The sequence below is a fragment of the Ornithorhynchus anatinus genome, chromosome 7 (genome assembly GCF_004115215.2).
Source record: "Ornithorhynchus anatinus isolate Pmale09 chromosome 7, mOrnAna1.pri.v4, whole genome shotgun sequence".
Classification (NCBI taxonomy): Eukaryota; Metazoa; Chordata; class Mammalia; order Monotremata; family Ornithorhynchidae; genus Ornithorhynchus; species Ornithorhynchus anatinus.
In genome coordinates, this window is record NC_041734.1 from 16,159,004 (window position 1) to 16,185,906 (window position 26,903).

General features: G+C 43.0%; 1 protein-coding gene and 1 non-coding gene across 2 annotated transcripts; both read right to left on the reverse strand.

The window, feature by feature from the left end:
- Positions 1-846: 846 nt before the first annotated feature.
- DSG4 (desmoglein 4) lies at positions 847-26,843 on the reverse strand. Its single transcript, XM_001515264.3, has 15 exons — positions 26,808-26,843; positions 26,064-26,195; positions 24,978-25,133; positions 24,120-24,264; positions 22,941-23,107; positions 22,541-22,675; positions 22,006-22,191; positions 18,372-18,643; positions 15,231-15,370; positions 13,930-14,157; positions 11,132-11,443; positions 9,097-9,236; positions 8,856-8,919; positions 7,912-8,120; positions 847-1,647 (listed from the first exon to the last, which is right to left on the reverse strand). The coding sequence occupies exons 1-15, from the start codon at positions 26,841-26,843 to the stop codon at positions 847-849; spliced, it is 3,123 nt and encodes a 1,040-aa protein (XP_001515314.3).
- LOC114813400 lies at positions 13,773-13,910 on the reverse strand. Its single transcript, XR_003761121.1, has one exon. It is a non-coding gene; the product is annotated as a small nucleolar RNA SNORA7 (small nucleolar RNA).
- Positions 26,844-26,903: the final 60 nt, after the last annotated feature.

Here is a 26,903-nt window from a genome sequence, read left to right on the forward strand (position 1 = left end):
TGCCGCTATTGAGAAATGCTTAGAGAGAACATTCAATCTTAAAATGATCTCTCCGGATAGACTCTGGCCCCTCTCCCGAAATGTATGTTTTCTGCGAATCATCTATAAAACTGTTCACTATGACATTCTTGTTACGTACTTCGGAGCTTGCCTAGTGCAGTTTCCTGCTTCTATTTCCAGAGCAGTACTTCACGTTATAGAACCAGCTAATAAGGATAATAATGTATTTCTTAAGCGCCTGCTATACATCAGTATTGTTTTATTGTACTCTAAGCATTTAGCACAGTGCTCTGCACACGGAAAACACTCAATAAATACATATAGTTGATCAAACACTGTACTAAGCACTGGGGTAGATAATCAGGTCCCATGTGAGGCTCACTGTTTAAGTAGGAGGGGGAACATTTAGCAGATGAGGGCTGTGAGGCAAGAGAAGTTAAGTGACTTGCCCAAAGGTACACAGCAGGTAAGTGGAGAAGCTGGGATTACAACCCAGGCTCTCTGACTACCAGGACTGTGATCGTTCCATAAGGCCACGCTAACCACTCTCCCTGACGGTCAAGTGGCAGACAAGTGTTCCCGTGACCAGCTCCATGCACCGGGGCTTCTCTGTCTTCCAGTGGTCAAGAATATGGCTCCCACTCATGTATTGGTGGCTGCCTCATTTTCCCTGATTGTCTAACCCGCATTCAGTGCTCCATTAAAATCAACAAAAAGAAAAGGGTCGGAAAAAAAACAAAACTTATTCCCTCAAAACTGATCCTTGAGAATGATGCTCTAGCCATTAATGATAACCGGGTGACTCTGACAACAAATACGGCTAAAGTCACAGTAGCAGAGGCCTCACTACTGTGCATACTGAATGGTACTGTATTGGGTTATTCTGCGGTGGGTTGCCAACGGGGAGCCTGGCCCAATGGTCTGGCTGACGTGGATGTCAGGGCTCACCATGTGGCTTATGTGAATATCAGGGACCACCACGTGGAGATCAGGATCCACCATTTGATTCACGTGGATCTCGGGGCCTATCACCTCGCAGTCTCCGGTCCCTCCCCCCGTCATGCTGCTACTACTCATTCCAGCCACGTGATCCACCCTCTCTGTGTAGATGACATTGTGCGTGTTGTTCGCCTCCACTGGCACGCATAGGTTCCCCTGCACCCCATATGCGGGCGCCAGCATCGTCTCCGTCACCACCACATTGGAAGCCAGATGAGGGTCGAAAACAATGGTGGTGGGTTGGAGGCACTGGTCCGAAGTGGTGTAGGATTCCGTCACTATGATATCCCCGTGGAACATGGACTCGGGCATAGCCATTTCGGCCCGCAAGCCCGCCTCCGTCAGAGACATAGCTGAAGATTCGCTAACGTTCACGTAATGAGATCCCAGCAGGGGCAGGTCCGTGCTGATGGGCATCCAGGCCTGGTGCGGGGATGGGAACGGCTCAATCTCAGTGTCCAGGGTGATTTCGGCCAGAGTCCTAAATTTGGGGCCCAGGGTCTCCAGGTAGTCGTCATCCAGGTCGTCAGCAATCCAGCTGCAGCAGCCAATGGAGCCCACTGGGGATCCCACCCCTTCGTGATCATAGATAAGAATGCAGTCATTGGCGGGCCGACCTTCATCTTCATCTGCATAAGCGTAAGCTTTCTGAAGAGGGAGAGGAAACCCAGTTACATTCATTTTAACTTTAAAATGTCGAAGGGCAGTGGCTCTTACATTTTTGAAGATTTCATTTTTCACAGGAACTTTACTGAGCGATGAACGCTGAGAGGAGATGCAATTGAGGTCTATAAAATCATGACAGCTACTGATGGGGAAAGCCCAGGTGGTTTACCATATCCTAGAAGGATTGGATGAGGAGAAACTGGGAGGAGAGGGGAGGTTGAATTCAAAGGCTTCTTCACTGAGGGGTTGGGAAGCAGAGGAAATTCATTCCCATAGGAAGTTGGGCAGGCCAAAACCAGTCACAGGCTCAACTAGGGAGCTGGATGAATCCATAAATAAGTGGTTCATAAGAAAAATTAGGGAACAAAGTTAAGGATGTTAGATGGTACACCACTTATTTGGCCAAAGACCAATATTCATTCAATTGTATTAATTGAGCGCTTACTGTATGTAGAGTCCTGTAATAAGCACGTGGGAGGGTACGATATAACAATAAACACATTCCCTCCCTACAACGAGCTTATAGTCTAGAGGATGAGAGGATCTTGTCACTACTGTTGCGGGCTAGATGGATCACGGTCCAACACAGTTTAGTCTGGCTTATATTCCTATGTTCCCGAAATTGGAAATTAGAACTGCTGCTCCCGTTTGGACAGAGAAAGGTCTATCAGGTGTGCATTAAAGAAGAACATTACTATCTCCTTTGGAAAAATTCTAAATTACTACATCCAGATCAGATTTCCAATCTGATTGGGATTCTGACCTTTTGGAATTTCTGCCCCAGTGTTTCAGATGAGAATCAATAGAGATGATTAGTTAAAGTCTTGAGGGTTCCCAAGGAAGAGACAAGCTATAGACCTATGACGTCTCTAGATGGGAAGGACAAAGTATTTCAAAACACCAGAAGTAGTCAAAAGACTTTCCAATGCTTTTTGGATTCAAGAGCTTTTCTGATGGTTGCAGAAGAAAAAAATGGCATTTCAGTTACTTTGGGAATCCCTCATGCTAAATTCTAGTTTTGACCTTTGGGGTAAAATTCTTACTTTTGCTAAATGGCAATTTTGTGAAAGGATCTAACGCATACATTTGCTCTCATATTATTGAATTACCATCAGTGACCACTTTCACTCACTGAAATAACAAAATGCTGCTTTCAGGTAGTTTTGTTCTGCTTCATTTAGAGATCCATAACTACTACATATACTATGAGAATTACCATATACATCTTGCAAAAATATCCACTAAGGGCAGGTGAGCCATTAATTGTAAAATGCACAAATGAGATGCATTCATCAGCCTACCTCATATGTCATCATTAAGAAGAAAACGCCAAGCCAACTAGTGAAAGAGCTGTAATGAATTGCAATAGATTTAGCTGGGCTTTGACTTAGGGAAAAAAATCGGAGAAAGACATGTAAGTTCTCCTTGTTGAATTTGTGTAGCAGGTTTAGTTTTAAAACTCACTCATTTACTTATCTCCATTTATTTTCACAACATCCATGCTCACATAGCTGTATCTGGGCTGATTCCCATTTTACAGATGGGAAAAACTGAGACCTAGAGAAGGGTGAGTAAAGCCCAGAGAGTTAAGAATCATAGAACAGGACACTGACAGGGCTGGGACTAGTATCTGGGTTCCCTGACTCTCAGACCTTTTCAACTGGATTTATTTCTTTATTCACTCCACCCTTTGCCCTTATGTGCCTATCCATAATTTATTGTAATGGCTGTCTCCCCCTTCATATTGTAAGCAACTAGTGGATAGGGAATATGCTGGGAAGCAGCGTGGCTCAGTGGAAAGAGCCTGGGCTTCGGAGTCAGAGTCAGAGGTCATGAGTTTGAATCCTGGCTTTGCCACTTGTCAGCTGGGTGTGTGACTGTGGACAAGTCACTTCACTTCTCTGTGCCTCAGTTACCTCATCTGTAAAATGGGGATTAACTGTGAGCCTCACGTGGGACAACCTGATTACCCTGCATCTACCCCAGCGCTTAGAACAGTGCTCTGCACATAGTAAGCGCTTAACAAATACCAACATTATTATGTTTACCAACTCTGTTTTATTATACTCTTCCAACAGCTTAGTACAGTGCTCTTCACACAGTAAGTCCTCAATAAATACGATTGATTGCTTGATCAAGTAGATCACAGTGCCTATTCTTATAAAGATGCTGTAATGTAGTGATGTGGGGGTGTTTTCAAGTTCATTTTCTCCAAATGATACTTCCGAGCTGAAATCCCGAGCCATTAATAGTATAGGAGAAGTCAGCTCAGTTTTTTGCTATATTGGGCTCAGATCTTTTCTATAAGGCTTTCTTCTCTGTAGTGTGTGTGTCCATCCCACCTCTTCCTTTTTCTCCTCCTCCCTGTGTCCTGACTTGCCCCTTCAGATCTCAGCTGGCAAAGTGTTCTTCTAAAGGTAAAGTGAACAGGGACGCCAATTAAAGCACCTCACTCATGTGAGTTGAAAGAAATATTTTCCCTTAAGTGGTTTGGCAGTGAAAGGAAGGAACTGAACTTGGAAGAGGCCAGATTCCCATGTTCTTTAATAGGCTGAAACTCCTGAAGCCTTAGATTGGGATATTTCTGAACAGTGGCAGGAGAAGTGAATCTCTAAAGTGTCTGTTAAAGGAGGGTAATAGTGCTGTTTAGACTGAGGGAGGTAATAACAACAATGAAGAGGATGATAATGATACCATGAGTTTATATGGGGCTTTCTTCCAAAGACCTCAAAGCCCTGCACATTAATTATCTCTTTTCTAGTCACCGAGTCTCTGCGAAGTGGCCTGGGCCAGACAGGCAAGCAACATGGCCTAGTGGATTGAGCACGAGCCTGGGGCTCTGAAGGATTTGGGTTCTAATCCTGGCTCTGCCACTTGTCTGTGGTGGGACCTTGGGCAAGTCACTTAATTTCTCTGTGTCTCAGTTAACTCATCTGCAAAAAGGGGATGAAAACTGTGAGCCCCATGTGGGACAGGAACTATGACTAACCTGATTAGCTTGTATCTACCCCTGTGCTTAGAACAGTGCTCGACACATAAGGGCTTAACAAATACCATTATTATTCTTATTATTATATCATCCTCCATTTGATGAGTAGACAGTTGAAGAGCTAATCAACCTTTAGTCTCCTGAGTCATTTGTTCTTCTTTCCAGGCTACTTTGCTGTCTCCCTATAGTGGGGAATAGACTACATGTCTACAACTCTGTTATACTGTACTCTCCCAAGCACTTAGTACAGTGCTCTGCACACAGTAAGTGCTCAATAAATACCATTGCTTGGGCAGGGAATGTGTCTGTTATATTGTTATACTCTTCCAAGCACTTAGTACAGTGCTCTGCATAGACTAAGCACTGGATAAATACGATTGGCTGACTGGCTGACTGATTGATTGATTGACCAGTGGTCTCCTATTTATACCATACACTTATGCTTTCTGTGACTGGCTTCTCTAGATAACAGTAATAATAACTGTGGTATTTGTTAAGTGCTTACTAGGTGCCAGACAGTGTACTAAACCTAGGGATAGATACAAGTTTATCTGGTTGGACACAGTTCCTGTCCCACATGGGACTCACAGTCTCAATCCCCATTTTACAGATGAGGCAACTGAGGCACAGAGAAGAAAAGTGACTTGCCCATGTCACACAGCAGATGAGTGGCAGAGCTGGGATTAGAACGCGTGAATCCATGACCTTCTGACTCCCAGGCCCGTGCTGACTTCACTACTTTATGCTGCTTCTTTGCCACAGCATACTGCTTCTCTGCCATACCTTATGGTGGTCGGTGTCATGGGCTGCTGGAACCACAGATTCTAGGAAAATGGCTTATATGTGAAAACCTTTATGGTACCATCCAACTTTCCAAAAGTATTCCCCTCTAGTCCCATCCCAGAGCAGATGGAGGAAGCTTCCCTTTACAGTTAATGAAATTCTTAATTCCGCTGTCCTTTTTGAAGGGCATCAGGCACTTCACTTACCTGTCTTATCTTATCTTTTGAGTGCTATGGGGGGGGCCCTCAACCTTGCCAGCTCCCGGGCATGTCTATATGACTGGAATTATGGGGAGCTGTTGTCATATGGGGCATAGGGAAAAAGGGGCAGGGACAGTTGGGCTTGCTCCCAGCACCCCTGGACAACTGGCCCTTCTGACTTGATGCTTTTGGTGGTGGCAGGTTGCTAGATTCGCAAGAGCCAGGAGGGGTGCAGGGAGCAGGGCCAGAGATCTGAAAGTTGGTCTGGCAGGGGAAAGTGAAAAAAAGAGATTTAACAGTGGAACTTCCACTCTCTAAAGCCCAGTCACATTCTCTTCCTGTCCTTAGTCACGGGGACAGCAGCATTGCCTAGTAGAAGGAGCACGGGCCTGGGAGTCGGAGGACCTGGGTTCTAATCCTGGTTCAGCCATTTGCCTGCTGTGTGACTTTGAGCAAGCAAATTAACTTCTCTGGACCTCAGTTCCATCATCTGCAAAATAGGGATTTAATACTTGTTCTTCCTCCTATTTAGACTGTGAACCCCTTGTAGCAGTTGATGATCTTGTATCTACCCCAGTGCTTGAGACATAGTAAGCACTTAACAAATGTTATTCATTCATTCATTCATTCATTCATTCAATAGTATTTATTGAGCGCTTACTATGTGCAGAGCACTGTACTAAGCGCTTGGGATGAACAAGTCGGCAACAGATAGAGACAGTCCCTGCCGTTTGACGGGCTTACAGTCTAATCGGGGGAGATGGACAGACAAGAACAATGGCACTAAACAGCGTCAAGGGGAAGAACATCTCGTAAAAACAATGGCAACTAAATAGAATCAAGGCGATGTACAATTCATTAACAAAATAAATAGGGTAACGAAAATATATACAGTTGAGCAGACGAGTACAGTGCTGTGGGGAAGGGAAGGGAGAGGTGGAGGAGCAGAGGGAAAAGGGGAAAATGAGGCTTTAGCTGCGGAGAGGTAAAGGGGGGATGGCAGAGGGAGTAGAGGGGGAAGAGGAGCTCAGTCTGGGAACGCCTCTTGGAGGAGGTGATTTTTAAGTAAGGTTTTGAAGAGGGAAAGAGAATCAGTTTGGCGGAGGTGAGGAGGGAGGGCGTTCCAGGACTGCGGGAGGACGTGACCCAGGGGTCGACGGCGGGATAGGCGAGACCGAGGGACGGCGAGGAGGTGGGCGGCAGAGGAGCGGAGCGTGCGGGGTGGGCGGTAGAAAGAGAGAAGGGAGGAGAGGTAGGAAGGGGCAAGGTGATGGAGAGCCTTGAAGCCTAGAGTGAGGAGTTTATTATTACTGACATTCCTGTTTTCATTCATTCATTCATTCATTCATTCATTCATTCATTCGTATTTATTGAGCACTTACTGAGTATTTATTGAGTACTAAGCACTTGGAATGTACAATCCACCACCTTCCAGTTGATCCTTGAGACAATATAACTCTGCCCTGTCTCTTTTCCTCTTTTGTTGGGTAGCTGCCCTGGTTTTGGTCAGGAATCCCTGTCGGAATGGGCACCCAGCCTGCCTATATCTTCACCTATCATAGCTGGAGGGAGAAGAAGGATCAGTAGAGAGTATCTTAAAGCTCTCCTAGACTGTAAGCTCCTTGTGGGTAGGGATCATGTCTACTAACTCTATTATATTATTCTTCCCCAAGCGGTTAGTGCAGAGCTCTGTACTAAGTGCTAAATAAATACTATTGATTGACTGATTGATTGAGTGTTAAGGTGAGGCCTTAGCTGGGAAGGACAGGGGTAGGAAAGAGACTACACGGGAAAGCAGTGTGGACTAGTGGAAAGAGCAAGGGCCTTGGAGTCAGGGGACCTGGGTTCTAATACTAGCTCTGCCACTAGGCAGCTATGTGACCTTGGGGCAAGTCACTTAACTTCACTGTGTCACAGTTCCTTCATCTGCAAAAGGGGGATTCAATACTTGTCTTCCCTCCTATTTAGGCTGTGTGCCCATGTGGACCTGATTAACTTTTATCTATCCCAGCACTTATAAGGTACACTGCTTGGCATATAGTAAGTGTTTAACAAATACAACAGTTACTATAAGAAGGAGTAGGAAGATGTTTGGAAATTCATATCCACTGTAGGATCCATCCAGTGTCCAAGTACAAGATTTACCTTCTCCTGGCATCTGACCTTTCCACAAATATTAACCTGCTCTTTATGATGCTGTAGAAGTAGGCCTTTTCAGCTCCAGCATAGAGTCCACAAACATTTCCCCAGAGACAATTTGGTGAAAACATTTACCTCAGAGAAGTAACTGTCCAAGAAGGCCATGTTCACTCCTGTCTCTGCAAATTCCCGGAATGTTCCCATTGTGGAACTTCTCCTTCTCGTGGTTCCTGAATATCCAGCCGCTCCAAGACCCATTGCTTCTCCGGCTCCCGTGTTCAGTTCAATTCCTGAAATTCCTCCTTCCACGATTCCCCCACCTGCATATGTGTTTGTATATATTTCTGAAGAAATAACCGAAAAAAAGGAACACTGGTAAGTTATAGTGTTGGAGAGATGTCCCATTATTATTATACACCTTTACAGGTCAGATACTTTTTCTCCTAAGTGAGAAACATATATCAAGCAGTAGATAAGCAGTGTGGTCTAGTGGAAACTGCACTGGACTAGGAGTCAGAGGACCTGGGTTCTAATCCCAGCTCTATCACTGGCTGTGTGACCTAGGGCAAGTCTGTGCCTCGGTTCCCTCATCTGCAAAATGGGGATTCAATATTGGTTCTCCCTCCTACTTATTCTGAGAACCCCCAAAGTGGGATCTGATTAGTCTGTATCTGCTCTTGTGCTTAGAATAGTGCTTGGCACATAGAAAGTGCTTAACAAATACTACAATTGTTAAAATCCACAATCATTTGAAAACTAGGACAAAAACAGCCAGCAAGTTAAACTTTCCACTGAGGTCTTCCTCTGCCCCACCCATCTTTATCCTATAACCAGCAGAACAGGGAGGAAGCAGTAATAATAATAATAATGATGATAATAATGGTATTTGTGAAGTACTTACGATGTACCAAGCACTGTACCAAATACTTACTCTGTACAAGACAATCAGATCAGACACAGTTCCTGTCCCACATGGGGCTCACAGTCTAAGAAAGAGGGAGAGCAGCTATTTAATCAGTTAGGCATTTAACATTGCAGATCAACTGTTAAAGGCAAAACGACCCTTGCCATTTACTGACCAGAGGAATCCATCCGTTCCTGGGTATTGGAGGCTGTCATGGGGACACAGATATTAGAGACATCCTAAGAAGAAGAAAAAGATTTAGTACCTTGAAAAGCAATGTCTCGATGCTGCTAATTTTAGTGGCCTTTTTTGAGGTGTGTGGCAGGAGGAAGTTAGCAAAGAAGCTCTTGGAACCAATTTAGACTCCTATCACACTTTAGACATGAGGAGAAGCCGCCTGCAAACTCTGGACTCACCTGATCCTCTGGTTGTGCCCCCTCTATTCCCCACGACTGAATGACACCTTCACCTCCTTCGGGTACAGGAGCGAATCTGGTCCCCATGTCTGCTGGAGTTCTTCGTTTGCAGCAGCAGATCAGCAGAAGAAGAGGGGACACTACCAGAAAGGGATGGGGAGAGTTAGCATTCATTTGTTCTTTCATTCAATCTTCTTTATTGAGTGCTTACTGTGTGCAGAGCACTGTACTGAGCACTTGGGAGAGAACAATACTAACAGTAAACATACACATTCCCTGGCCACAGTGAGCTTACAGCCTAGATGATGTACTTAGAAATATCCTTTTTCAAAACCAGTAATGGTGCTGATTTTCACTGTCACAGTCTGAAACCCAAGGGGAAATTGAAAATATAAGGAAACCTCAACCACTTAGCATAATAGAGACTCTAATCAGGCCCCAAGGAGTTGACAGATAATTAATAACAACTATGGTTCTTGTTAGGTGCTTACTTGGTGCCGAGCACTGTACTAAGTGCTGGGATAGATGCAAGATAATCAGGTTGGGTGCAGTTCCTGTCTCACATGGGGCTCACAGTCTAAATGAGAACTATGTGCACATTTCAGTGTTGTGATTACATCAGTGACCTTCTCTGGTTAAGGAAAAACAAGACATAACTATTGAGATTCATAAAATAATTGGAAGTCTATGATTTTGTCTTTTCTAAGTTTTTTTTAACTCCTGGCTGGCAGCTTTATTATTATTATTATTATAATTATTGTATTTTAAATGCTAACTATGTGTCAAGCACTGATTTTAAGCACTAAGGTAGGTACAAGTTTATCAGTTGGGTTACAATCCCAGTTCCATATGGGGTTCATAGTCAAGTAGGTGGGAGAACAGGTATTGAATCTCCATTTCATAGATGAGAAGTTAAATGACTTGCCCAGCGAGCAATTGTCAGAGACAGTAATAGAATCCAGGTCCTCTGGTTCCTAGAGCTGTACTTTTTCCCCTAGGCCACACTGCTTCTCTATGGCTGTAGATGGCAAATATATGAATCTATTGCCAGGGGAATTTGAACAGTCCATAAGGTTCAAGGGGAGATTAAATAAATTCATGGATGAATAATCCAACAGGGCTACTAGAGGGAAAATTAAGAGCATAGAGAAGAGGATTTCATTACTTCTCTTGTGCAAATTGCACCCCTGACATGAACCCCTCAAACTATCATGTTCCCCCAATCAGAGATAGAATACTGGGCTAGAGGAATCATTGATAATAATAATGGTATTTGTTAAGCACTTACTATGTGTCAAGCACTGTTCTAAGCACTGGGTAATTAGGTTGTCCCACATGGGGCTCAGTCTTAATCCCCATTTTACAGATGAGGTAACTGAGGCATGGAGAAGTTAAGTGACTTGCCCAAAGTCACACAGCTGAGAAGTGGCAGAGCTGGGATTAGAACCTGAGATCTCTGACTTCCAAGCCCGTGCTCTTTGATCTGACCCAGCAGTGACATTGGTGATGACCCAAATATTTCCATGGTGGCTTGTGGGGCTGGTCAGTTATTTCAAGCTAAGTGGGCTTGGAATTCTAGTCTATATTGTGAACTATATCATTCCCTAGAATGAGCAAGATATGGAGCAGAGGTTTTGACCTTCTTATCTATTAAGGGTCAGTACGTTTAGCGGAAAGGAGAGATAATGACTTTCATTTTTAGAGTCATAGTCTTGAGACCAATTTCACCTGCTATATATGGAAAGGTGGCTGATAACCTTGTTTGTTATGCTCTGTTCTAAAATGAATCCCTCTAGATGGTAAGCTCCCTCTAGGCGGGGAGCATGTCTACCGACTCTGTTATGTTGTACTCTCCCAAACGCTCAGTATGGTGCTCTGCACATGATAAGCATTCAATGAATATGATTGATAACCTTAGTATAGTGTTCTGCACACAGTTCATTCTCAATAAATCCTATGAATTGGTATGCCAACACAATACAGGCTATCGTGCTTGTTTTGGAAACCTAACAGAAGGACTTAACCAAATACTCACAGAGCAATAATAAGAGGCCGAGGGCGATCAGACCAATGCCAGCAGGTCCAAGTCCACTGTTGGACTCCCCAACTCTGTCATCAGTTATGGTCCCGTAACCATCATCTGTGATCATCGTAATGCCAGTACCACCGGCGTATATGCCCGTGGTGCTATAGAAAAGGCACATCTGGTTGACGTCACACTCACAAACATCTAACTGCAGAATCTGGGGCATTTCACAAGTTCGGTCCAGGCTGTCTTTGACAAGGATGGGAATTTGGTAAGAGCCGGACGATAAGAGTTGGCCAGTAGAGAGTATTGCCGCTGTAGCTGTGAAAAAAGAACAAAAGAGGAAATTACTGTTACCAGTGGTCCAGAATCATAGCAGCAAGATATCCGCACTGAGCCCAGATCTCTCCAGGGCAAGTTATCTTGTCACCTCCTGAATTGATCAAGGAGAAGGTTCAGGAATAAAGGCATCAAAAACAAAGATCTTTCTAGGAAAATGTTCCCACATTCTGTCAAAAAAAGGGGGGGATTCAGTACTGTTGACATCATCAGGAGAAGAATTTCCATTGAGAAGAGATTACTGCACATTCCCACCTATTATCAGAGGTACAGTGTGGCCTAGTGGAAAGAGAACGAGCCTGGGAGTCAGAGGTTCTAATCTCAGCTCCTCACTTACCTGCCTTGTGATGATGGGCAAGTCACTAAACATCTCTCTGCTTTAGTTACCTCAAATGTAAAATGGGGATTAAGACTGTGAGTCCTGTGTGGGACAGGGACTGTGTCTAACCGATTATTTTGTGCCTATCCCAGGACTTAATACAGTGCCTGGTATATAGTAAGCACTTAAATACTACGAAAGAAAAAAAGGAACTTTTCTCTTTGATGGACTGGAAACTAAGGGGATGAGTGTGGGAAACATTTATCCAATCAATTAATCTTATTGAATGCTTATTGTGTGCAGAGCACTGTAGTGAGCTCTTGAGAGAGTACAATATAACAATATAACAGACACATTCCAAATCTGTACGAATCATAATTCATCTTTTTATGTTCTGTCAGTAGGCTGGTTATACAATTTTCCGCAGTGTGGCCTAATAGAAAGAGCATGAGCATGGGAGTCAGAAGACCTGGGTTTTACTCCTGGCTCCACCACTTGTCTGCTCTGTGACCCAGGGCAAGTCACTTAACTGCACTGTGCCTCAATTTCCTCATCTATAAAATGGGGATTCAATACCTGTTCTCCCGCCTACGTAGGCTATGAGCCCTATGTGGAACAGGGACTGTGTCTGACTTGCATCTACTCTAGGGCTTGGAACACTGCTTGACACATAGTAGGCGCTTAGTAAATATAATGATGATGATGATGATGATGATATTTAATGCTTGAAGAAGAAGTCACTGATGAGGAAATTCACCCGTCGGTGCTTGTGTAACTGAAAAGACCAAATGTAGGACCCACAGTTCTGGACATATGACATACACAAAGCGTATCATGTTATGCTATCATGTTTGTTGCTGGCAGGTCTTGGCACCATTTTTACCTTTTCCTCATTGTAATTAATTTATCATACAATAATCAAGCAAAACTTGTATCTCTACACAGTTTACTGATGGACTTTATAGAAAAATCCTTTGGGTTTTCTATTTAAAACAGGGATGTTTCTTCTGATTTAAGAAGCAGTGTGGCCTGGTGGAAAGATAATGTGGCTGGGAATCAAGAGATTTGGGTTCTAGTCCCGGATCTACCACTTGCCAGTTGGATGACCTTGGGCAAGTCATTTAATTTCTCTGTGCCTCAGTTTCCTCACCTGTAAAAAAAAAGGGATTAAGTACCTGTTCTCCCTCCCCCTTAGAATGTGAGCCACATGTGGGACAAGGATTGCATCCTGTCTGATTGTGCTGTGTCTACTTCAGTATTTGGAGCATAGTAACAGATACCTTCACAAATAGCACAGCTAGTATTCTTGTTGACATGAAGGTGCCATTATTCCAAATGAACCATAGAATAGGACTAATCAAAGGACTAGAAATTAATCTGCCTCATCTCTGAAGCGTCAGAGGAGTCATAACTTACTCTTTGGCCTCCCAGCAACAGGAAGCTTGCCCTGTAATAATAATAATAGCAATAATGATGATTATAATACTTTTAAAGGATTTACTCTCTGTCAAGCACTGTTCTAAGCACAGGAGTAGATGCAAGTTAATCACATTGGACATAGTCTCTGTTCCACATGGAACTCACAATCTAAGTAGGAGGGAGGACAGGCACTAAATGTCCATTTTACAAATGAGGAAATGGAGGCTCAGAGAAGTGAACTGACTTGCCCAAGGTCACATAGCAGACAGGTGGCAGAGCTGGGGTTAGGACCTCTCTGACTCCTAGGACCGTGCTCTTTCCATGAGGCCATGCTGCTTCTCCACTGTGTCTTGTTTTACGCTGTCAAGTCGTCTCCGACCCATAGCGTCTCCATGGACACATCTCTCCCAGAATGCCCCACCTCCATCTGCAATCGTTTTGGTAGCATATCCATAGAGTTTTCTTGGTAAATATACAGAAGTGGTTTACCAATTGCCTTCTTTTGCGCAGTAAACTTGAGTCTCCACCCTCGACTCTCTCCGTGCCTCTGCTGCCCAGTATAGGTGAGTTTTGACTTGTGGCAGATTGCCTTCCACTCTCTAGCCACTGCTCAAGCTAGGAATGGAATGGGTATGCCTCTGCTTGACTCTCCCTCCCATAGTTGAGACTGGTAGAGTACTGGCAACTCTCCCGGTGCCATCCTGCAAGGGGGCTGCTCTACGATACTCACCATTTATTGATCTGATTTCCCATAAAGTGGCTGTTCCTTGGGGCTGATCAGCCACACAGTATGTAAAGGGTGAACCAAAGGAATAGTCGTTAACATCTCTGATGGAGATAATAGCCGATGGAGAAGCTCCACAAACACTCCGACTGTCAGAGAAAATGACTGGGCAGTAGTCACTGATGTCTGGAACTTCCACACAGATGGTGCCAGTGGCAGTTCTCCCGGAGCCATCTGAAATAATGAAGAGACATGACAGAAGAGGCAACTTCTCTCTTTTCCCCACTCCCCTCTATTGACCAGGACACATCCACACATACAAGAGGCTACAGGACTATAAGAACGTCCAGAATCCCAATCTGGGTCTCTCCAATTGTCCATCTATCTTTCACCAGCAAAAGGGTCTAAGATGGGAAGCAGCTTGGCCTGGGTAGAAAGAGCACAGGCCTGGGAGGCAGAAAATCTGGGTTCCAGTCCCAGTTCCACTATTTGTCTGCTGCAAGACCTTGGACTAGTCACTTCACTTTCCTGTCCCTTGTACCTCAGTTACCCTAAGTCCTCCTCTCCCATTCCCTTCTGCATTGGCCTTGCAATGCACCCTTTATTTACCCCACCCTCAGCCTCACAGAACTTATGATGATGATGATATTTGTTAAGTACTTACTAGATATCAAGCACTGTTCTAAGCGTTGGGGTAGATATAAACTAATCAGGTTAGACACAGTCCCTGTCCCACATGGGGCTCACATTCTTAATCCCCATTTTACATATGAGATAAATGAGACCCAGAGAAGTGAAATGACTTGCCCAAGATCACACAGCAGACATGCAGCGGAGCTGGGGTTAGAATCCAGGTCCTTCTGACTCCCATGCCTATGCTCTATCTACTAGGCCATGCTGCTTCCTACAAATATAAATTATGGATTATATCTGTAATATTAATGCCTGCTTCTCTAATTTATTACTGGTGATCTGGAAATTAAGTGGTTATGTCTCATTGAAGAAACTGGGCCAGAAGTTGCACATGGTGTCAGTTGAAAAACGCTATTTCCTGTTTTTAATGATATACTGAGCACTTACTGTGTGTGGAAAAACAAACACTTTTGACTCCTGATACGTTCTTCTATGCACCACCTAATGTCCTTCCTGCCCTAAAGCCCCCATAATTCATCCTGGCGAGACCATAAATGACATCTTATTTTGAAATTTCCTTGGCTAGGAGCGGGGTGGCCATTATTTGAATAACCCCATAGGAATGTCACACTAGAAAAGTCTATTAAAAACTACTGAAAAACCAATTCTCTTACCCTCTATAGCCAGAAGCTCTGCTGTATAGATCCCATTGTGAATGTATTTTGATTTCCGATCAAACTCCTTGGAAAATCGAATCTCACCCGTTCTTGAGTCAACCTTTAGCCAGCTTCCTGCATCGTGTCCCATGACATACCTGTTTTCAATAAAAAAATACACAAAAATGACATATTAAACCCATGGTGTGGTCCTTTTTTCCAATGCTTAATGGCATTAAAAATAATGTTATTTGGGGATAAAAGAAATGCAAGTTTTAACCATAGAAAAAGCAAAACATTTTACAACTCTGCATTTTTTATAGTATTTGTTAAGTGCTTACTATGTGTCAGGCACTGTTCTAAGCACTGGGGTAGATAGAAGGTAATCAAGTTCCCTGTTCATCATGGATTGGAGCTCACAATCTTAATCCCCGTTTTACAGCAAAGTGACTTGCCCAAGGTCACACAACAGATAAGTGGCGGAGCTGAGATCAGAACCCAGGTTCTTCTGACTCCCAGGCCTGTGCTCTACCCACTAGGCCACTATGATGTCCTATAGTTTTACTATGCTATTTTTATTATATTTTGGATGACTTAACTCATCAGTTTATCTGCCTCAACATTCAATAGAGCCCTAGTGAAGGAAGTTAGCCACAGTGAAGTTTCAGTTCAAATCTGGATGATCAATCAATCAGTCATATTTATTGAGTGCTTATTGTGTTAAAGGCTTGGGAGAGTAAAGTATGAAAGAGTCGGTAGACCCAAGGAGCTTACAGTCTAGAGGGGGAGAACGACATTGATATGAATAAGTAAATTACAGCTACCTACAGAAGTGCTGTGGGGCTGAGGGTGGGGTGAATAAATGGAATAAATCCAAGTGGAAAGGTGACCCAGAAGGGAGAGAGGGTAGAAGAAATGAGGGTTTGGTCGGGGAAGGCCTCTTGGAAGAAGTTGATCTTGAACTTATGAGTTGCCCCTAAGTGTTGTGGAAGTCCAAACTGGCATGTTGTAGAGTGGTAGACATTATGATTGGTTTGATTGTTTAAACTGATCCCTCGATCCAATCTACTCAATCTGTTTAGTTCTCATCTAAGCGGCGTGGCTCAGTGGAAAGAGCCTGGGCTTTGGAGCCAGAGGTCATGAGTTTGAATCCCAGCTCTGCCACTTGTCAGCTGTGTGACTGTGGGCAAGTCACTTAACTTCTCTGTGCCTCAGTTCCCTCATCTGTAAAATGGGGATGAAGACTGTGAGCCCCACGTGGGACAACCTGATTCCCCTGTGTCTACCCCAGCGCTTAGAACAGTGCTCTGCACATAGTAAGCACTTAACAAATACCAACATTATTATTATTATTATTATTATCATCTCTCCCACCCCTAATATCTTGCTCAAATCCTTTCTCCTGCCTGGAACTCTCTCAGATTTGATTTTTACTGAGTACCTATTTCTCCAGCTAGATTGTTAAATCTCTGAGGATAGGATGGGGTCTACTAATTCTATTGCACTCTTCCAAGCACTTATTACAGTAGTCAGTTCTATTGATGGATCACAACCACGGTATGGTTGACATTTTAAAAACTCACTCCTTCCCCTGTCAGCTATGAATTAAAGAGGGGGTGCGTTTTCAATCATCAAGTAGGGGGAAGAAGAACTAACTCTAATATGCTTAATCATTAGTGCTTCCCTTGACTCTAGGTGTTTTAAAACAGCAATATACAGAGGAAGGCTGAGTTCTGGGTATTCCCATAGACTTCCGTCTTGTGTTTCCAGATGGAGTTGATGGTTATGGGCTGGCACATGTGGACATAGAAGGTAGGGATAACTTCTGGGTCTAAGGAAAATCAGTTCCATGTCTACAAAGGGACAGTGTAGGTGAAGGCATTGTGCTTTTGCCTTGTGACATTTCTCCCCACTTTCATTTGATTCATACCTTCCAAAGTTCTTGAATTACTCATAAAACCATTTAAAGGCTGTCCTTAAGTAGGAATCAAAATCCAAGAACTAGAAAAGACTCTAAGATGTCATCTGGCTCAGACCAAAGGCAGGCAAATATCCCACTAGGGACAGATATTAGTCTATTTTTCAAGGAGGTCTCCAGGAAGCTTGTTGTATGCAGGGAATGTGTCAATTTATTATTGTATTGCACTCTTCCAAGTGCTTAGTAGAGTGCTCTGTGCATAGTAAGTGCTCAATAAATGAATGAATGAATGGAATCTTTTGAACCTTCCTTGGTAGCCTGCTATTGTCTAACTGATCTCTCCATCCTCAATTTAAGTTCACTTCCTCTTTTTCTGTCCTCTGGGGGCATGGAGTGCCACTCACCAGTGTCCTCACCTAAATATTTCTTAAACCTGACACTAATTATTAACCACCGCTCAGCCTTCTCTTTTCCAGGTTTAGCAGCCCCAATTCCCTAAACCTTTCCCCAAAGGATCCATTTTCTACCCCTTTAAATATGATCAAATCTCATCTCTAGACCTGAAACGCTGTCTCCTTTAGTTCAACAATTTTAAAATCAAAAAGAAGATCTTTCTTTGTGGTGGAGAAGCAGAGAGATTGGGAGGCGGGTGAGGAGGAAGGTGGCAAGACAGGAGGCAGCAGAGGAATGGGCTGCAGTTTTGTTTGGTTACATCTGAGAAGACCTGGGGAACCGTAATAGAACCCAGTTCCTGCTAGCGGCTCCCTCCCTCAGCTCCTTCTGCTTTATCCCTTGCCACTTTCTGGCCCTGTATAGTTCATTCTGGGTTACAAACTCTCCAGAACTGGTTCTCCCTTGTCTTTTCCTAACTTAACTGCATGGAGGCTTCGGGCACCCAGAATAACCAGTCAAAGATCAGGGCAGCTCCAAGTTTATGGCATCCCCTGGTATGTATAGGGCAGATGCCCTGAGGAGATCAAGGGCTTTCTGGGGAATAACTGTGGGCTACTTTGATCTTCTCTCTTTCTCTCCAAACTAGATCCCTGCCTGAACAACTCACCGTTCCCTTTCCCCACCTCAGAATGGTGCTGTTTACAGACCATCACCTGACTTGGGTACAGTTCAGGAAAGGCTCCCAAGGTCAAGTTGGTTTTCTGGAAAACATTTTCTCCAGGGAAATGGATATTAGTCCAAATTATTATACCTCAACATTCATCAGACCCAATAAAAACTTGTTTTACCTGACATTCTTTGCAGCAATCCCAGTGTCTAGATCAGTGGCGGTGTATGTCCCAAGCACATAATTTAACAAGGCGTCTCCTCTTATGCCATCTCGAATGCTGAAGCTCATGGAATTTGGATTAAATATGGCTCCTTCTCTCACATTAATAACTCGTATTCTCACAGGCGTTGACTGAATCCGGTACTGGGAAGCAACTGAAGGGTGAAACTCGGCTTTGTTTTTCACTCCGATGCTGACGAACATATTTGGCATCTGTTCATAATCCAGCATCTGCAAGGGGGAAAAGAAAGATATATATGGTACTTGCACTTAGTGGTACTTGTTAAGCACTCACTATATGTCAGATACTGTACTAAATGCTGGGGTAGATACAAGATAATCTGGTTAGACACAGTCCCTGTCCCACATGGAGCTCACAGTCTAAGTCAAAAGGAGGAGGATTTAATTCCCCTTTTACAGATGAGGAAACTGACGCACAGATAAGTTAAATGACCTTCCCGAGGTCACCCAGCAGGTAAGTGGCGGAGCTGAGATTAGGATCCAGGTCCTCTGACTCCCAGCACTGTGCTCTTTCCACTAGGATGTGTTGTTTCTCCTCAGAAATTTTCTGAAGCAACAAATAGGGCCCCATTTCAGGAAGAACTGGAATATTCTGTTTGAAACCATATTCTCTAATTAAGGCACAGGGATAAAGCCCGGGTTATGAACTGGATACTCCAGAGGCCAATTCATTCACCTGCTGAACTTGTTCTGGCATTGGGTAATTTCCCACACCTACACTTTCCCTCTTGGGAAATAGCTGGTCAGTCCAGGGGGCTTTACTGAAAACCTAACTTTAAACTTATTTACATTTCAAATAAAAACTTCAAAGAATAAAATCTAAGATGATCTCCTCTAGAGAAGCATTCATTTTCCATAGGCTCTTGTTGGTGCAATCAATTTATATGATGGGAATTACATATTTGGAAGGATGATATTGATCAACCTCTTGGGATATTTTAGTATTTTAGTATTGGGCAGACTTTCCTAGCTCACTGCTTTTTTATATTTCAAAGAGGAGCAATCATGTATAGATTAGACACATTTTTAAAAACACCCAACACCGCAACACACACACACACAAACACACACACACACACACACACACCCCCTCTTTTCCCTCACCCAGTGAAATAGGAAATGAATAATGCCATGGGCCCATGCTATCTCTCAAATGAGGGAATCTATAAATAAACATTGTCAGGTAGTTTTAGAACATGCCTGTCATTCCAACACTGAAGCAAACTACAAAGGTGACATTGCCATCCTTCAGATGAAGGCAAAACTGTAATTAAATGGCGGCCAGCCTCCGGGCCAATGTGTGGGCTCAGGAGAAGCTGGCTGTGGAACAGATTCATATGACAAAAGACTAGTGGCGTGGTTTCATCAACTTCCCCTGGTGATCAGGTGGACAAGCAAAAAAAAAGGGAAAAACTAGTAGAACACTGATTGGAGGCTTAGATTGAGAAGGGGCTACTTTAGGTCCAGTTGCAGTGGGTTTATAACAAAAATTTAGAGTGAAGCTGTATGGTCTGGAAGAAAGAGCAAGAGTCTGAGAGAGAGGATCTGAGTTATAATCCCAACTCCACCACTTGGCTGATGAGTGATCTTGGACAAGTCATTTTACTTCACTGTGCCTCTGTTTCCTCATTTGCAACAACAGGGGATTCAATACTTGCTCTTCTCCCAACTTAGACTGTGAACCCCATGTGGAACATGGACTGTGTCCAATTTGATTTTCTTGTATCTACCCCAGGATTTAGTACAGTGTTTGGTACATAGTAAGTACTTAACAAATAACACTGTAACTATTAAAGAAAGTATGAAGACAGGGCTTTTTGCAACTTTAGCAGAAGGACACTTTCTCCCATAGAAATTCCTGGGGAGCATATCTTGTTAAATTGTTAATTTAAATGTTTGCTCCATCAGGGGAATTTCTGCTAAAGGACTGACTATAGACTGAGATATTCAGAAAAACTGGCTTGAATTTGGGCTTCTGTCTGGTTGATATACTGATGCCCCATATTTAACTTTCAATGCATAGGTGGAATTCTATAATTTTTGTTTCAAAGGAACTTCCTCCTAAGGAAGGCTGGGACAGATTTAGCTCTAGTGGGCACTGAATACATCTACTCCGGACAAAATGAACCTTGTGACATTGTTGTGTAGTTTTTGCGCCAAACTACACCATCAGTCAATCTTTAGCTCAGGTTTAAGTATGGAAAGCTATGACATTTTGCCTGGCACTTCAGCTTCTGTCCAAGCTGGGGTTCAGATGCCCATGGCCAGTTTGGTGGCCATTCATTCATTCAGTCTTATTTATTGAGTGCTTACTGTGTGCAGAACATTGTATTAGCACTTGAGTGAGTACAAAATAACAATAAACAGACACATTCCTCCACACTACTGTCTCCATAGTACCCCTTCCATTTAGGATCAGGTCCCAAATTTGAGAGTGGGCAGAAGTGAGTCACAGAGAAGTTAATGTTAATGTTGGTATTTGTTAAGCGCTTACTATGTGCCGAGCACTGTTCTAAGCACTGGGGTAGACATAGGGGAATCAGGTTGTCCCACGTGGGGCTCACAGTCTTAATCCCCATTTTACAGATGAGGGAACTGAGGCACAGAGAAGTTAAGTGACTTGCTCACAGTCACACAGCTGACAAGTGGCAGAGCTGGGATTCGAACTCATGAGCCCTGACTCCAAAGCCCGTGCTCTTTCCACTGAGCCACGCTGCTTCTCCGAGTTAAATGACTTGTCCAAGGCCACACAGCTGGCAAGTGGTTGAACTGGATTAGATACCCAATCTCTTGACTCCCAGTCCTGTGATTTTCCCATTAAGTCAAGCTGCTATGTGCAAAGCCTGTATTAAGCCAAGAAACAGAAAATCTCTCTGTATGAGGCAGCTTCTTGAAGACACAATAAAACAATGCCTCAGGTCATGCTGCATCCTAGTTGAAAACTGGAAGTCAGTTTCTAAGGGCAGACCTGAGTCGTACACTGTCCTTAAGAAGAGAATGGCTCTCTTTGAATAAAAGTCTCACATGGAAAGAGAGACAAGGAGGCCCAAGAGAAAATAGCACCAGGTATGCTGCAAACATTAGGTCCAACACTAAAAGGGATAACGTTTTTGTGTGCCCAGTGCAGTGAGAATTATGGGTCCCACATTGGCCTTTTCAGCCAAATACATGCTCACAGGTGAACTTCAGCATCAGTGGGGTTTTCAAATATGAAGGGCAACCACACTAAGTATTCGGGAGAGCATAAGTGATGAAATTGTGTGATACTGGCACTAAAAGAGCTGATAATCTAATTAATTAATTCTAGTACTTATTAAGTATTTATTGTGTCAAGTACTGCTCTAAGCACTGGGTTAGATATAAGTTAACCAGGTTGGACACAGCCCCTGTCCCACATGGGATCCACCGTCTAAGTAGGAACACAAGATAAAATTAACCTTAGTTCTTTCAACAACTAACTATTCTCCTCATGTTTGGTTCTGCGATAAATGACCTTCCTGGTTCTTGTAACTTGGTGAATAATTACATGTCAATGATCTCGGAGACAAAATACTGCTGCAGCCACATCGTACCTTAACAACCCTCAAAATCCCCTCATTTGTTCTTGGATCTGTATCGATTTCAAACCAATTTCCTTCATTTCCGGAGACGAAGAAAAAGTCAGCCAACCAGTTGTCTGTGTATTCTTCATCAAGATCAATTGCTCGAAACCGCAACAATTCTGAATTGAGACAGTTTTCTTCAATACTTGCTGAATACTGAAATGACAGATGCCCACTTTCTCAGTGCTGAAAGGTTAGTTTTAAATAGAGGAGACAACTACTGAAAGATATATCATTCCATATGTTGTAAAATAGAGAGTGAATATCAATTACCAGAAGCATTACTGTAATAGGGGTTATGTTTGCTTGCCTGTAGAACAACTTCAATTAACATGTAGAAATCTATAAAGATGATACATTTGTATACAAGGATTTCTAAAATACATTCAGATGGAGGACCTTCAATACATATACAAAATCAGAATTCTGCTGTCAGATTAGCAGAAAAACTCACTTAATTACTGCTGGCCATATGATAACATTGTATTCAGGAGAAATAACTTACTGATGTCTCTTCAAGTGTTGGGAAGTTATCATTGATGTCGATGACTTTAATTCTACAGTCACATTGGGTTGACATTCCATCAGGAGCCCCATCCCGATCTGACCCTCTCACAAGAAGATTATAGGAGCTGTGTTGCTAGAAAATAAAATAGAAATATGTGTGAATAGGCTCAAATCTCAGACTAGATTTAAAAATGATAAATGCTGTCCACTTCTTTACTTAGACACATAACACAGGGGAGAAAACTTATCTAAGGATTCTATTTTCAGTCAAAAACACCCTCTTTTGCTTTTTCATCTTCCCTTTATGCTTGGGTAAGAACACGAATGCGATACATCATCACCTGTCTTTTCTAAAGCAAATTCTTTGCCACTGACCATTCATTTGTAGAAGGCTTTACCTCTCTGTCAAGAAAATTAGTCATTGTGCGAATTTCTCCGGTATATCTGTTCAGAATAAACATTGGTGCACCTGCAGGCTCCTGAGAGATTATCTTGAAGGCGATTTTAGAATTCAAATTATTTTCCTCATCTGCATCTGTGGCACTTAGCTTTACCACCAGCGTGTCTAGGAATTAAGATAAATGGGTTGAATTTTGCTTTTTCCGGACTGCATTTAGTTACTTCAAAATACTGATATATTCAGACCCCTCCAACCCCCAACAGCACTTAAGAAAAAAAACTTTATATTTTATTTCTTCCTCCTACCTGTAATTTAATGTTGGTCTCCCCTGCTAGATTGTATACTATCTGAGGGCAGGGATCATGGCTACTAACTCTTTTGTACACTCTTAGGCTTAATATTGTGCTCTGCACCCAGTAGGTTCTCAGGAAATTTTTTTGATGGATCCTTGAATTGATTGGAATTCCTTCTTTACTTAATTTTGTTAACTTTGTTGACACTATCCCTTTTTAACATATATTGAAGGATTGATTCTAGAAAGTTTATGAGTTATTTGGCAATATCTTTCCTATCTCTCAAAGAGAAAATAGTTAACAATAGTAAATAGTAGTAAGAAAGTAGTATAACAATATAGCAGACACATTCCCTGCCCACAACGAGTTTGCAGTCAAGAGGAGACAGAAAATATACTTGGGGATTGACAAAACGAATCAATCAACTGATGCCCTTTCCCCAGGTTCAAAACTGGTCATGTCTGCACTGCTCTAATTTCCAGAAGATCATTTTAACCTTGAAGATGAAGAGAGCAGAGTCCTCTACAGCAGTGCCCACCAAAGGCTTGAGGAGTAGGATGTAGGCTTCACATGCCCATGGGAGCTAGGGGAGGGTGGGCAAATGGAGACAGGAAGGGGGAGAGAAGGAGGCCTGTGATTTCACCATGATGGGGACAAAAAAGATCCTGGATTCACCCTGCACATTAGCAAACATGCTCAGAACCACATTCTGCATGGGCTACACAGAGAGATATAGAGGTGAACAGGAGGGCTAGGGACACCTGGAAATTTCCCAGGTGACAATACAGGTGTGCCTTAGGACCTCGGTGGTGTGCCACTGTTCAAAAACCATAGACCAAGAGAAAATGAAATGCCCAAGAGGGTGATTCTGTGACTCTACTTACTTGCAGGACTGTTTTCTTCTATACCAGCAGTGTACACATTCTGTGTAAACACTGGAGGGTTATCGTTTATATCCATTACTTTCACTCTAAGCTCCAGAGGACTCTCTAGATCTTCTCCCCTTGAATTCAGAGCTCGACAATAGATCTGCAAAGAGAGGAAGAAGAGTGCCATTTGCAGCTAAAATCTCAGAAATTATGATTAGGGTTGGAAATAGATAGATATCTTTCTCTGGGGACCCTGACTGGGTCACTGTGAACATTATTTTATGGCATTTGTTAAGTGCTATGTGTCAATCAATAAATCACATTTATTGAGTGCTTACTGTGTGCAGAGCTTTGAAGAGCATAATATATCAGAGTTGGTAGACACATTACCTGCCCACAGTGAGCTTAGTCAAGCCCTGTTCTAGGAGCTGGGATAGATACAAGTTCATCAGGCTGGATACAGTCCCTGTCTCACTTAGGGCTCATATTCAAGTAGGAGGGAGAACAGATATTCAATCCCCATTTTGTATTTGAGGCCACTGAGGCAGAGGGAAGTTGAATGACTTTGCCAAGGTGACATAGCAGACAAGTGGCAGCCCAGAATTAGAACCCAGGTCCTCTGGCTTCCAGGCCCATGCTTTATCGACTAGGCCATGCTGCTTCCCAGGACCAGTGGAATCAATGGAAAACCTATATTTCCTATTCAGTGCATTTCCAGTCCTGGTTTCATTCATTCAATCAGTGGTATTTATTGAGCACTTGCACACATTATTGATTTGTACCAGACAATAAATCTTCTTCCTTGGCATTGTCCTTTAGAAACCAAAGGACAAGGAAAAATTGGGATCATCTGAGCCCAGTGATATGACTTACCAAGAACATTGGTGTTATTTCTCGATCGACCACCGAGGTTATGTTAATCTCTCCGGTTCTAGAGTCGACGGTGAAGACACCGAAAGGAGGCCTGTCAATCCCCACCCCAGAGATGCGATACGTAATTTTCTGGTTTACTTCACAGTCCGATCGGATCTACAAGAAAATATCATACAATCAGTAACACCAATGATGCTTTCGTTCTGTCCTTGACCCCATCCTCATCCAAACCCCAGTAATTTCGGTGATGGACTTCAGTCAGTTGAGGAGAATTGTGGTATGGTAAAACTTTGATCACTGATTCTTTACATACATTCCCCCCCCCCCCAAGGAACAATTTGGTATGAAACCCAAATCACCTTTTACTGTGTAAAATGGGGCTCTCTGCTTTTGTTGAATGCTCAATCTCATTTGACCTCAACAATTCCTAAAATCATCACCACCCTTCTCACCACAACCCCTTCTCCTCCTCCTCATTAACTAATGGGCCTGTTCCTCCTCTTCAAGCTCAGAAAGATCTGATCCAAGGGAGAAAATCCTGTTCCTACCCTTCTCCTGAATTCTCCTTGGTGCCTGGACCTTTTAAGGAATTGTCATCCACTGTTTCTGACTGTAAGGGGGTGAGAAAAAGCCCTTTTTGCCTGCATTATCAGAATAGTATAAAATTTCAGGAGTGAGGGGAAATGGGAATAGGAGAGAGAGAAATTGGGATTATTACTGGGGATATTGAGGATTCAAAATACACTAGCTATCATACAACTGCTAAACCCTGATTTGGACTGTGGTCATACAACAGCTTGCTTTGCATTCTCTGAACTCATACTTTTGCAGAAGGAAAGTTGAACATGTTATTTACAGAACCTTATTAGCCCTTCTCTTCTTATCCCAAGATTGTGAGAAATTTTATTCTTGGGTCAGATCAATGTGCATTTTGCCCAGGATTCTGCCATCAACAGTGGCAACAGGATGCTTGAAGCAACAGTGGGATGGTTGTCCTTTCCAAATCCTTCCCAAATCCTTCCCAGTGATTAGGGAAGATCCATCTCACACCCAAGATGAGGAAGTTTTACTGGTTTCATCACTTACCCTAGCAATGGGATTCCTCTTTGAGTTGTCTTCTCCTTCTCGACAAGCTGCCGCAAATTTTATCCATTCCCTTTTCTGTCTTCGGACCGTGTGCCATTTTGCAGTTCCATTTTCGTTGTCTTCTTCTCTCACCTTGAGCAGAAAGGGCTTCGGTTTTTTAAAGTCACAGAACCATCACGCTTGAAAATCCCCTTTAGAATAAGTTTATGAAATATTCCCAGGGAAGAGGGAAATAGGAGAAAGGGGAATGTGCACCAACATCAGAGGGAATTTGTAAAGATTTGTGGTCTCTGGAAATACCTAATATGGCAAGTGTCATGTCTCTCCATAAAGTCACTTATGAGTCTTGTTATCCCACTAAATAAATTGAGAGTTAAAAGAGATTCTATACCAAATGTAAAGTGGTAAAATATTGGCAAAGTTAACATGTAACCTTGACATTAGGCAGCTCCAGAATGTAAATCAATGGTAAATCTGACAGTCTCCATGAAACTTCAGAGAGGAGAATCTACAATCAAGCAGGGGATTTCTTGGGTTCCTCTATCGCATAACCCAGTTTCCTGGATGCATTTTTCTCCTCTTGTTGCTGCTTGTGGACCTAGTCTTCAATTCCTCCTCTTAGTTTGGTGTTTCCATTGGATACATAAAATAGTAATGATGCTTGATGCAGGAGCTATAGACTTGTCAGTATATGTGCATGCATGCATTTCTATTTTTTAAGGGAGTTGATTTGTCATACATTACCTCTACAAAAAATTCACTCTTCACAGCCTGCACCATCTGTGGATGAAGGTATATGGTTAGTACAAATGTGGACATTTTAAACAAGCAAGAATATCG

Excerpts from the sequence above, each read along its gene's own strand:
- DSG4 (XM_001515264.3), bottom strand. The coding sequence starts at position 26,843 with ATGGTGCAGGCTGTGAAGAGTGAATTTTTTGTAGAG. Across the intron at positions 14,158-15,230 it reads AGAGCTTCTGGCTATAGAGG|ATGGCTCCGGGAGAACTGCC; the intron begins GTAAGAGAATTG and ends TCATTATTTCAG. Across the intron at positions 9,237-11,131 it reads CGGCCTCTTATTATTGCTCT|TGTCCCCTCTTCTTCTGCTG; the intron begins GTGAGTATTTGG and ends CCTTTCTGGTAG.